This window comes from Coenobita brevimanus, chromosome 8 (assembly GCF_032717465.1).
Source record: "Coenobita brevimanus isolate Jiangsu-jjx chromosome 8, ASM3271746v2, whole genome shotgun sequence".
NCBI classification, from domain to species: domain Eukaryota; kingdom Metazoa; phylum Arthropoda; class Malacostraca; order Decapoda; family Coenobitidae; genus Coenobita; species Coenobita brevimanus.
Window position 1 is genome coordinate 37300563 of NC_136961.1, and position 13738 is coordinate 37314300.

Here is a 13738-nt window from a genome sequence, read left to right on the forward strand (position 1 = left end):
TGGGTAGAGGAAGGTCTCCCACATATGCCTACCAAAAATCACTCGTGAAACTTGAGAAGTGTGCAAATGATGGACCTCGCAATTGCAAAATGTATGGACATGTCATTGGGTGTCACTATGACAGAATGTGGTGATGTATCCGTACGTCGTCAGGCGGCCTCAGGTTAATGCTTGTCGGCAATCCAGCATCCACCAGTGAGCTCTATGCTTTGCATGAACTATAGAAGTCTTTGGATCTGTAGCCTCAACTACGTGTAATATGGAATTGGTTAAAGTCTCGATCTTTACATTTATGGTCTTCCCAGACTTATCTAAATCGGCGATCTTTGAGAAGCATCCCCAATCTGCTTTCTTATAATTAAGTTTTGGCGGTGGGGGGTCAGAAATAACGTCACTTGTATAAGAAATACAAATGAGTAAATGATCACTTCCCATGGAGTCATCATAAGGGTCCCACGAGAGATATTGATGTATACCTTGGGAGGCCAGAGATAAGTCAATGACAGTAAAGATCCGTACGATAATCTACATGAGTCGCACTACCATCGTTCAGAAGACAAAGGCTGGACTGTAGTATGAGGTCGGCTATTGGCTTCCCATAACCATCGATCCTCAAGCTACCCCATTCATGGTGATTGGCGTTAAAGTCGCCCAACAATTAGTCCAGACAGATGGTCATATAAAGGATTCAAAGCATCACTGTCACTGGGGCTATGTGGTGGACAGTGGAGAGAGCAAATAAACAGATACGTGTTATTAAATTATACTGTGCATGCGACAGCTTCCAGAGTAGAATTTAGAATGATTCTGTTTGTGGGTGTGATTTCTGTGAGTATATATGGCAACTCCGAGACCATCATGTCGACATACGAGTGGTAGTGTTTGAACTGTGGAGGATCAGATTGATCCACCAAGGGCATCTCGTTTAAATGAATAACGTCTGGCCTGTGAATGAATAGAAAGATTGCTATATTATGTATTTTATTCTTGAGAGTCCTACATTTCTACTGTAACAGAGTGAATGCAACAGTTTAAGATTAACAAAATGGGCTAGCGTGATTATTTATATATTCATTTTTTTTTAAATGCCGGCCGCTGCCAGGCGCGTGACTACAAGCAGACTTTTACCGTCACTTGCAAATCAAAACCTCCATATTATCAACTACAAGGCTCCGAGACTCCCCAGAGGAAGAGCTAACTCTTCTCTCCCATGCGAAACGTGACTGTTTGGGAAGGGTGGTCAAATGAATCTTATCAGACTTGTTGGCCTTCTTAGGCCGTCCTGACAGTGAAGCAGCAGCGAAATGAAAGTATGAAGCTGTAACAGGCATATCAGAAATAGAGTTGGAGCATACACGTGGAGCAGACGAGTGGGCAGAGTGAATGACATGAGTGATGGGGACAGGGTCCGTCTTTTTCTTCACTGTGTACATCACAGGACGAGGCACAACCGCCGATGCCAATTCATAGGAAATATTAGGCTTGGGAGGCGCATGTAACATTCTTACCTTCTTCCTGATATCGTAATAGGATATGCCCTTTGTTGCCTTCACCGTGCAGACCTAGTTTTCGTTCATCCATTAGTACAATCCCTCAAGGAGATGGAGTGTGCATCTGTGCAATGAAAGCAACTTACAGGCTTGGATGTCTAGTGTTCAGCATCATGACCCTGAGCTGCACACCTACCACACATTGGTTGGGAAGCCCGACAGGCCTTGTCAGTAATGTCCATAAAGCTGGCATTTAGAACAGCAAAGGGGATTGAGGATGCAATATCTGACGTTAAGAATATCATACCCAAATTGACACACAAGGGGAGTGTGACCCTGCCAAAAGTTATGACAATAGTAGCATTGTTCTTCCTTATGCCTTCCGAAAATCTGGTGAAAAACCTGGCATGAATTACATCTTGCTCAGTAAGTTCACATACGATATCGTCCTCTTTAACCATGAGGTCCCTGCAGGTGATAACTCCCTTGTAGGAGTTTATGGAATGAGGGATCCTTGGCTCAATATCGTAGCAATGGAACTAAAGCAGCTTTAGCAATTGTTTATCCTGGATTGAGTTTACTGTCCTAATAAGGAGATCTCCAGAAGCAATTTCTTTTTTTTACCTGTTCAACTTCACCATCACAGCCATCAATTACCTTCTTGATAAGAATAGGTTTGATACTAGCCAATGAAATAGACCCACCAGCGTGTAGCAGGACATAAGTTGCATTATGTACAGGTTTGTCATGCGGTGCTCTAGTCTGGGGGCGGTCATGCTGTAAGTCAGTCCATGTAGCTTTAGTTGGATTGTCAAAGCCTCCCTCCTTCCCTATCGGAGGGAGGGACAGAATGGGGGGTCAACATAGTAACCACCTCCCCTTTTCAAAAGACGTGGAAAGAAAGAGGAAGAAAAGCAAAGGACACGATACCGTAGGTAATACACTACATCTGAGATTACTGTCTCAGACTACCCTCGGGACATCGCATCTGTGTTTATTCTCACCCCAGAGCGATCAGTGGGGGAATCACCCCAGAGGTAAGTAAGGAAAGATAATTTTAGGAATCGATACAAATACCTATTGTATCTCTAAACAGGGAAGGGTGGAGCGTGAGTACTAACACCTTATGAACACTCTAACGGTGAACTAAAGCTAAAACTGGTGGGACAGCCCTATATCTAGAGGAGAGCTTAGGGCATACGAGGCGGTGGCTGAATCGGTAGAGAGGCTGCCTGCAGTCCTGAAGGACACAGGTTCGAATCCCGGCTGGGGCAGGGAATAGTTTAAGGATTTGAATTTCATAAAAGCAGACTTTCCTGATCTACCAGATGACCTGCCGACATGTCATAAAAGTACTCCCGCTAATACACCAGTCCTGTATGAGACAGCCCTAGCATGTATTCATTATGGACGTTGGGTGTTAGTGCCGAAGTGGTGACACGTAAAGAGGTGTATGGTATGTAGGAGGACTACTGGGCCTTAAGAGCAGGCTGTGAAGCCTATGCCCAGAGTCGGACACATAAAAAAAAAAATACATCCGTCCCCACAGAGAATATAAAAATAGGAGTCACTGCTGCCTTGTCGTGATAAACCAAGTATAGAAAGCAATGAAGTTTCATTAGATCTGCTGTGCTTCAAAAGGTACTCTACATAACGTACTTATGTAATGTGGGGGACTGTGCTCTGTCTCCAACCGTTTCACGTATAGGTGGGGGCACTCACCGTCCACTCATTCGATGTAGTGCTGCTTTCTGGTGACTGCCCTTTCCTCTCCTCCATCCATCTTTCTTCCATCCTCTTCTGTCTTTTTTTCCTTCATTCTTTCCTCGTCCTTCTGCCTGTGGGTGACTCTACACTGAGTGATAAACATAATGGTTTCCTGTACACCAGGAAACCATTTACTACCCTGGGCGGTAACCATACAACCAAATTTTTCCGCCTGGTGGTTTAGTGGGTAATTATGGCGCTCCAATCGGACTGAGCCGGTGAAGGTTTATGTCCAAAGGATGGTTGGGGTTTATCACTCAGGGATGTGTGAGGCTGGTCACCCATCTTAAATGTCAGGACCAACTTGCCCAGCCCCAGGTCCCTACGCTCCTCACTGGGCGACATAGAACTGGATGATGGATGGATGGATGGATAAATTGTTTGTACATTATAAGAACTAGTATTTTTACCTAGGGATAATCTTTATTCCAGATTGTTCTACGCACTATTTTTATTTATTTATTTTTTTTTTTCAATCATATGCACTGCATAAATGATATTTTATATCTTTAGAATTGAATGCATTGTTCATTATCAACACGGCTTTTACTTATCAATTACTAACAAGTCATGTTTATTTTATGCACATTTTTTAATTTATTGATCCAGTTTAGGGTAGTTTACCCTTGTTTGTTTTATATAATTTCTCTTGTTTAGAAGTTGCAATTATTCCAGTCTAGTAGGCATGACCTATTTTTTTGTCAGTGTAACAAGAGTACTATCAGCAATTATGCACAGTTCATTTATTTGCTATACTGATTACTGTTTGTTATTTCATTAACTAATCTTTATGCTTTGGTTTAACAATTATTAGTAGGGCTGTATGATAAATAATTTCTGTTTTAAATGTAAAAATAGTCTCTTATTATTTCATTCAGTCTATTCTACATTTTTTTTTTTTTTTTTTTTTTTTTAAGACCTGAAGATTGTACGTGTTACCGAAATGTTAGCCAAATTAATCAAGATGATGCTGTTTATTCAAGCCCTGGTAATCCTTTTCATTATTCGATTGCGCCTTCCACGGAAACAGTCTGCAGCTGATATACATGTACAGTACATAATTATATTGGCAGACGCCATGATCCCGTAAGGGGTAGCCGTTTGTCTTTGAGTTAGTTGTTTTACTGGGAAGAGCACTAACCCCCCACCAACCCACTTGCTGACACGTAGGGAACAGGTATGCGTTGGTTATACTGTTACCACCTAGCGTTGTAAACGGTTTCTTGGCTTACAGAAAACCATTAGGCTTGTCACTCAATGTTATGTCACCTGAAAAGGAAAAAAAAAGTGCTAAAAAGTTATAGGAAAGATGGGAGAAATAGGGACAGAGAAAGACAGACACAGAAAACAAAATGATAATGGTGAAGGAAGAAGTAGGCAGCATTACATCAAGTTAACGGATGATGGTCACCACCACCTACCACCATATATCTGTCTATCTATCTATCTATCTCTATCTATCTATCTATGTATCTATTTATCTATCTATCTATATCTATCTATGAGAGAGAGAGAGAGAGAGAGAGAGAGAGCGAGAGCACCACTGGTGAACTCAATGATTTGGTGTTGCAGGTACACGTATATGAGGCCTCCTGACGGCACGTGGGGCACTTTACAGAGTGACGGCACCTGGAACGGTATGTTAGGCCTCATTATTGCTGAGGTGAGTCACTCTAGATCATATTATAAGCAGAGTTTATGGAAGAAAAAACTGCTGTAACATAAGAGAAGTTGTCATTGTGAGGTACGTTCTTTTTGTCTGATTTCTTAGAAGGAATATTACCTTATTATAAAGCAACATAGTGTATGTGAAGGTGTGCTACTCATGCATATTCATGGCTGGGAAGTTCAGTGAAAGGAATCAGACTAACAATTATCCCCTCAATATTATTGCTTGAAGTCGGTCTTGCAAGGTTTACCTTTTCCTCAAATCCTAAAAAACAAAATCCAGGATATGGAATCTTATAAACAACGCCGACAGCACAATAATATTTACCATGCAAGAATTCGGCATGTTCCAAATCAAGGGATGAGACGACTACTTTGTTTAGATGCTGCTGCCTATGGAAGCTGAACCTTGGAGTGCGCAACACGTAATACCTTTGGTTAGTGAACCATGTGGTCATGTGGACAGAAGGTTTGGTCAGACATCAGCAGAATCTTCTGATTGCTACTGTATGTACAATACATGGCACGGCTTTGTGTGTGTGTGTGTGTGTGTGTGTGTGTTCTTACCTACCTTACCTAATTGTATCTTTACAGGAATGAGTCAAGCTCGTACTGTCCCGTGTCTTAAACCATATTTATCGTACATTTCCTTAAATTTGTGAATTGTTTTGGCACACACTATTTCATTTGGTAGTGCATTCCATTGATCAATTGCTCTGTTTGGGAAACTGAATTTCCTTACGTCTTTATCACCTCTCTTCTTATGCAGTTTATTGCAGTGTCTTCTTCTTGCTGATGCTTCTCCATATGTTAAGTAATCATTTATGTCTATTTTCTCCTTCCCTGATATGCACTTATATAGCATTATCATGTCACCACTTTTCTATCTCTCCTGTAGTGTTGGTAGATTCAGTTTATTTAGTCTTTCTTCGTAGCTTAGGTCCCTTAAGCTTGGTATCCATCTTGTAGCAGCCCTTTGAACTTTTTCAATCTTGTCTATGTGCTTTTTGAGATGAGGACTCCAGACTGCTGATGCATATTCCAGGGTTGGTCTAATGAATGATGTTATTATCTCTCTTAGCATGTCTTCATTTACGTATGTGAATGCTATTCTCATATTTGCAAGCAGTGTATACATGTTCCGTACTTTCTCGCTGATGTGGTCAGCCGGAGATAGTCTGTTATTAATTATCACACCTAGGTCTTTCTTTCTGATGTGTATAGGGTTTTATTTCCTAACTTATAATCCCAATCAGGTCTTTTTCCACTTTTACCAAACTTGATTACATGACACTTGTCCACATTGAATTCCATTTGCCATGTACTACTCCATTCATGAAGTTTATTTAATTCTTCTTGTAGCTCTTTACAAGAGTCTGTGTTAGTAATTCTCCTTTGTATATTTGCATCATCTACAAACATATTCAGATAGCTCTCATTTCCAGTGTTACTGTTTATATCATTTATATACACTAAAAACATGATTGGTGCCAGCACTGAACCCTGTGGTACTCCACTAGTCACTTCTTTCCATGATGAGTAGTTTCCTCTTAGTACCGGTACTGTTCTCATTTCTCTTTTTATGAGAAAGTCTTGCATCCAACAAAACAGTTTGCCTCGAATTCCTCCTTGATGGTACAGTTTCCATAAAAGTCTTTGGTGTGGTACTGTGTCAAAAGCTTTCTTGAAATCTAAATAGATACTGTCCACCCATCCTTCTCTTTCCTGTATTGTGTTTGTTACTGTGTCATAGTAGCTCAACAGATTAGTAACACATGCTTTTCCTTTTCTGAAACCAAACTGTCTTTCTGTTATCATACTGTGTTCTAGATGATTTACCCAAGCTTTTCTTATAAGCTTTTCTAATACCTTGCTTACAACACTGGTCAGTGATACTTGTCGGTAGTTGAGTGGATTTTGTCTATTTCCTTTCTTGAATAAGGGGACAATATTTGCTTTTTTCCAAATATCAGGTAGTTTACCTTGACTCAAGGATTTCTTGAAAATTAAAAATAATGATTTACTTAACTCCTTTGCACATTCTCGTAGTACCCAACATGAAATTTCATCAGTTCCACTTGCTTTTCCTCTGTCTATTCTACTTAACTCCTCCTGTATTACTTTTTCTGCTATTTGTATATCTGGTAGTATGTGTGGACATGCATGTTCCACATAGTCCCTCTCAAAAATTTTTTTCTTGTGTAAAAACTGATTGGAAATTCTTATTTAGTGCTTCACAAATATCTTTCTCTTGTGTATAAGTGATTCCCTCGTCCGTAATGGATTGTATTATATCTTTTACTTTTGTTTTGCTTCTGATATAGCTGTAAAATAGCTTTGGTTGATCACTACTTTTATTTATTATATCCTCCTCAAACTGTTTTTGGGCTTCCCTCCTTATTCTTGTATAATCGTTTCTTGCCTGTTTGTAATTATTATACGCCCTTTCACTCTTGTGTCTTCTGTATCTATTCCACAACAAATCTCTTTCTTTTGTTTTTTTACATTCTGTATTGAACCATTTCTGTATTTTCTTATCTGCTTCTTTGTGCTGTGGGATGTGCTTCTTGACTCCTATTTCATAAAATTCACAGATCTTTTTATATACAGCATTTAAATCTTGTCCTCTAAGCTCATTTTCCCAATCAACTTCTAAGAAATACTTATTTAGGTCTTGATAATTTCCCTTTTTATAGTTTAGGCTCTTTTTGTAACTATCATTGCTGTTTACTATGTCACATATGCTATCCTGAAGTTATAATTTAGTACTGCATGATTGCTTTTGCCGAGTGGAGGGTGATGTATTAAACTGTCATTATCATTTTCTTGCCTAGTAAATATTAGATCTAGCACTGAAGGTACATCAAGTCCTCTTTTTCTGGTGGTTTCCCTCACATGTTGCCTTAGGAAAAACTCTTGTACGAGATCCAGGAGCTTTTGGTCCCAGCAGCTTTCTTGGCTAATTATATCTAGAGTATTCCAATTTATATTTGTATTGAAATCCCCAGTTAGTATAATTCTTTCTGATTTCTCTTCCATTTTATGTAGTAATGATCTTAAACTCTGAAGTGTACTCTCTGCCAGGTCCTCATATTCATCTCTTTCCCATGTGTTTGATCTGGGTGGCATGTACAAATTGGCTACAATTACTTTACCTTCAGATGTGTTGATCTCTACTGCAATCAGTTCTACTTGTGATGGTATATCTAGTTTTATTTCATTGACTTTTAGATTTTTCTTAGTTAATATTATAATTCCTCTTCCTTTTTTTAAATTTCTGTCTCTTCTCCATATATTGTATTCCTCTAAGTTTAGTATGTCATTGGATATCCTTGGTGTTAATTTTGTTTCAGTTAGGCATATTATTTGTGGTTCATTTTCTCTGACATAATCATTCATCTCTAGTAATTTAGATACCATTCCATCCACATTTGAGTACATCAACTTTATCATCTTGTTTATATGCTTGTCATGACATGGTTCTACTACCTTCCTCCTTTTTATTCCCTCCTGTTTTTGTACCACTTTCGTACCTGCAATCCTATTACTTTGTAAAAAATTTTCTTCTTCTCCTCTTCTGATCTTCCCTCATTTTTTGTTTTTGCTTCCTCCCTTTTCTCTTTCAGTAATTCCAGTTCCTCTTGTGTTAGGCATCTTTTTATCCATACATTTTTGAACTCCTCTTTTTCCATAAGATTCTTTGCATTTTTTAGTATCTCTTCCACAGTGTTTACACTCTGGAAAGTCACCTTTAGAGGTCTTGTCTTGCTTTTCTCATATTTCCCTAACCTTTTGTGTTCCTCTGTGTCTTTACTACAGATTTCCTCTGATACTTCTTTCAGTAAGCTCATTACATTTGCCATCTCCTTTTTGTCTCTTGTGATCTTGTTTTTTACTTCTTCCTCTTCTATACCAGTGATTACTATAGATTTGTTTATATCTACTGAATCTTTGACTAACTTTGGATTGTTTTGGATTATTCTTTTCACTTCCTTTTTAATGCTTTTTTCCTCCACCCTTGTTTCTAAATCTTTCTTTACTTTCACCATTTCAGCATACATGGTTTCCACATCATTTTTGTAGCTTTGCACAGCTTCATTCACCTGTGTTATCTTCTCCTCAATATCACTGCTCTGGTCAATAAGACTGCTTACTTGCCTAATTGTCTCTGTGTCATTTTTGAACTCTTCCATAACACTCTCGTGATTGACTACTGTACTTGCCATTTCACTCATTTTCTTCCTAAGTGTACTTAATTCCACTGTTAGTTCACTGATGGTTGTGTCTTTCTTATTGGCCTCCCTTCCTAGTTTTTCTATTTCTTCCTTTTGCAAGTGCATCTGCTTGTTTATTTCATCAATTTCATTTTTGAAAGCCATTTCTAGTTTGTTTACACGTTCAACCAGTCTATTGTGGGTCTCCACTTCAACCAGTTCTTGGTAGAAATCATCATTTTGCTTTTTACCTTTATGCCTATTCTTTTCTAAATTTGCTTTACTAAAATATGTATCCATTTTGGAATACTAAAAGTGCAGAGTATGTACTTACAATCCCCGTGTTGTTGTAGTCTAAACAAACCTCAGATGACTCAGTGTATTCTTTCGTCTTGCTTCTCTTTCCTGTTTGAACAAGTCTTGTTTAAACTTATTATTTTTTCCTTTTAATAATGAAAAATCATTTAGTCTAACGTGGTACAGAGCTTGACTCATACAAAGATACTAATTTAGTTAATGCCACTGGCCGTGTTGGTTCGGTACGGAGCGCCGATGTCGCACGTCTGCCTCGGTTGAATCCCTATGTGTGTGTGTGTGTGTGTGTGTTCATCAAAATCAGAGCGCTATTAAATATATTGCTTGATTTCCATGCTGATGTTACTTTAACATCGATTTGTGTCAAAGAACTGTTTAGTAGATAATAATGTAGGAATACTCTGTCAGTGTATGACATGCTTATGGTTTCTGTAATTTGGTTTGTTACTTATTGCGTATGATTTATTTCAGAAAGCCGAGATGACTCCAGGACCTTTTTTCATGGGTTATGCACGAAGCAAGGTGCTAGACTACAGTTCATACTACATAAACTCCGTGTACCAGATTCTTGCTGCCCGTGGTCGTCCAAAAGTGGACCCGTGGGGTTTCCTGCTGCCTCTGTCACCATTGGTTTGGGCAGCTTTGATGACGGCGCTGCTGACAGTGATCATTGTCATGTTGATCCTGCCATCATGGCTTCCCCCAGACAGTAACCAGCCATCACGGATAGAGACCAACATCTTCAACTGTGTCCGGGTTCTTTTCCAGGAAGGTAACTTTAGTGCTGTAAATGAGTCACGAAAATATCACAGGCATTTATCTTTGCCCGAATGAACTGTCCGTCATATTACGTGAAGGTGAATCAGGGGAGAGAGTAAAGTATTCCTCTGCATTGTCAGATGTGCATTTCAAGGGTTCATCAGAAATAGAGGTGATTTGCTGTCCTGGAGATTTGATAGCAGCTGGTTTTCTGCAAGAAAGTTTCCTGTGGAAGGGTTAAGTGTCTATAATCAGATCAGTTTTTGCATTCTGGTAGAATCTGGCCCAGTGCAGGGCTTAACGTACGGCAATAAGATGTGTCAGAGCAGGAGGGTTTGCAATGTACTAGTTTTCTACTACGTCCTCTTCATGAAGTTTTAAAGAAGCCCCACTTGAGCTGCTGTAGTCAGGTTCTATTGAAGGATCATTTCCTTGGAACACACCCTTCTTTCCGTGTATGGTTGATTTCTAGTAGCTTCTGATCCTTTTGCTCTCTTTGACAGTGGGACCGCACCTGGCTGCTTCATAGGGATTATAGGATATACATGAAGAGTGAAGAGACGTAGGTTATGCTGTGGCATGGAGCTTGCATATGTAATGTCTTTCTGGCGGTGTGATATGGGATGCTGACTATTCTGAATGAAATAGATGAGAGAATGATACTGACAATTTGAGAAGTTACCGTACTTTTTATTGAGGAAATATAACAATTTCGTCATGAATATAATCCTGAAAAACGTATAAGCGGGAGTTTCTCGCCTATAAACAACTTTTGGAGATGAATATACTGTTTCTCCAAAAATACTTAGTTATAACATACCTTAGATAAGGACCTAGAACCACAGGAGTGACTCTCCCTCCCCCTCATCTAAATAAAATTGTTTGGCGTTAACCAAAATAAAGCACTGAAATGCAAAACCGGAGAATGGATGGACATCATGCACCAGCAGCACCTGTACTAATTTATGAAGTTTTTGAGTCTCTTTAGTTCCATTAAGAAATTTTATGAAGTACTGCCGGCTCACTAATAAACAAAACCTTCTTCTTTTGTAAATAGACATAAAGAGAACGACTGGTTGGTGGTGGTGGGAGCGTCTGGCACTGGGGATGTGGATGATGATTATGGTAGTGATGACACAGAGCTACACCGGCAACCTCATGTCTCTCCTGGCCGTCAGACACATTGACCATCCCTACCAGAGTCTCGAAGATGTTCTGGACCATGGCGTGAAGATTATTATTGTTGAAAATACAAATCTTCTGCCATATTTCCAAGTGAGTACTGCTCTTGCAGATAGTTACATAAAGTAATAGAGAAGAAATACCAGTACTACTGCTACAACAACTACTACTTTTTTCTAGTAAATAGCAAGATTTTATATTTCAGTATGTAAACGCATACTCTTCACATCTCGATCAGACTCCTGAATCGGGTGACATGGTATATTGAAAATGATTGTTTCCTTAAAGAATTATATGGTCAATATTTATTTTACAGGCTTCTCTTTCTAAGTGGTTTACTTCCATCTCCCCAGCTTATTTTTATCCTGTGTGGAGTGATTTCATGCTGCAGGTTGTCGAAAACGCATTTTTAGTTATTAAATTAACCTTATCTGTCTCTGGAAAAGATATATAATGAAGGGAATGAAGTGTTTTTGGAGACGGATGGACACCATTATTTTATATATATATATATATATATATATATATATATATATATATATATATATATATATATATAAATATATATATATATATATATATATATATATATATATATATATATATATATATACATATATACATATATATATATATATATATATATATATATATATATATATATATATATATATATATATACAGTATATATATATATATATATATATATATATATATATATATATATATATATATAAAAAGTAGACTGTAGCACCAGTCGAACAGGGCAGTACTCCCGAGGTTGATGGCAAGCTGGTGATAGGGAGAGCTGGAGCTCCCGTTTCACCAGCCCTCAGGACTTGATCCTGACCATCTCCCTTTTCTGAACATTTTCAGTGAATTCATTTACACAGAGAGTAGGCCAGCATGCTCTCATGATACCTCTACCTTCAACTGTCTACACCACACTACATGCGCATAACATATCACACCTTCTATTCACATCTTTAGTAATGGCCGCTGCAATCTCACAATCAAATGAGGTGGTATCTCGGATTGCCACCACCGGCAGGGTAGGGCTGGAGGCACAGGGTCCTCCCGGTCGCTATCAAGCGACTGTGCCAGCAGCGACTGTTGCTATTTCCGGAAAAACTCGTCGGCGAAGAGGTGACGGTGTGGCCTTATTCTTTACAAACATCCGCGGCCTTACCACGAATTTAAACTCAGTTCATTTTTTCCTTCAGTCCATATCCCCTTTGGCCCTTTTCCTCACAGAACCACAAATCTCACCCTCTACCGATATATCTCCATTTCGTTTTCCCGGTTACCATCTCCTTACAAACTTTCGAAACAAGGGCGGCACCTGTTGTTATATCAAATCCCAATATGCAGTTGATACTATTTTAAACTTCACTTCATCCAGTTTTGATTACTCATTATATAAATTAAATTGCCAAAACATTACCAAATATATCTGTGTAGTTTATCGTTCCCCCAATGCTTCTTCGGAACCCAGTGTATTTGATTCCATATCCACTCAGTTGAGTAACCTTGACCTTGCCCTTGGCAATGAAATTACCATTTTGGGTGATTTTAACATACACAATGTTGAATGGCTATTGCATTCTGCCCGGACTGACGACGCTGGTCTAGAATGCGAGCTATTTGCGGAATCGTTTAATCTCACCCAGTTGGTAAAGCAACCAACCAGAATACCTGATAACCCTGACCATAATGCCCATCTCTTGGATTTATTCTTGACAAATAATCCAGATCAATACAGGATAGAGGTACTGTCACCACTTGGATCCTCTGACCACAATCTCATCAAAGCCTCATTAGTTAACCCTCCTACACCTCCCCATTCCGAACCTGTCAGGGTGACCCGATGGCACTTTGACAGGGCAGACTGGGATGGATTTAGAAATTATCTTGCTGATGTTCCATGGCAGTCTTTCTTCTCTAGTGATCCCAATTCTACCCAGTCCCACATTTGTGACTTAATACTAGCTGGTATGGATTTATTCATACCAAGTCAACAATTCACTAAAAGATCAAACTCTTCAAAATGGTTTGATGGCAATTGTGCCAGAGCAACAGCCCAAAAGTCATTAGCATATAACTCTTACTTAAAATCAAAAACACCTGAATCACTCTCCCAATTTAAAATTGCTAGAAATCATGCAAAAGCTGTATTAAATCTATCTAAATCAAACTTTCTTCAAAAGCAAGCATCAAAACTACTTAACAACCCTAATGACAATAGAATATTCTGGTCAACTCTTAATTCTTTCAATAATAACTTTAACAAGTCATCTTCCATTCCCCCACTAAAATCTTCAGATGGCAATATTACAAATGACC

At 38.8% G+C, this 13738-nt stretch overlaps 1 protein-coding gene across 1 annotated transcript in view; it reads left to right on the forward strand.

Annotated features, from left to right (window-relative positions):
• Positions 1–1644: 1644 nt before the first annotated feature.
• Positions 1645–13738, forward strand: part of LOC145407545 (glutamate receptor ionotropic, kainate 1-like) — a 48511-nt gene continuing 36417 nt past the window's right edge. The window contains exons 1-5 of the mRNA XM_080278471.1: positions 1645–1717; positions 2458–2527; positions 4830–4920; positions 9926–10226; positions 11271–11488. Of these exons, the coding sequence (XP_080134597.1) occupies positions 1645–1717; positions 2458–2527; positions 4830–4920; positions 9926–10226; positions 11271–11488 (753 nt within the window). The remainder of the gene's footprint in view (positions 1718–2457; positions 2528–4829; positions 4921–9925; positions 10227–11270; positions 11489–13738) is intronic.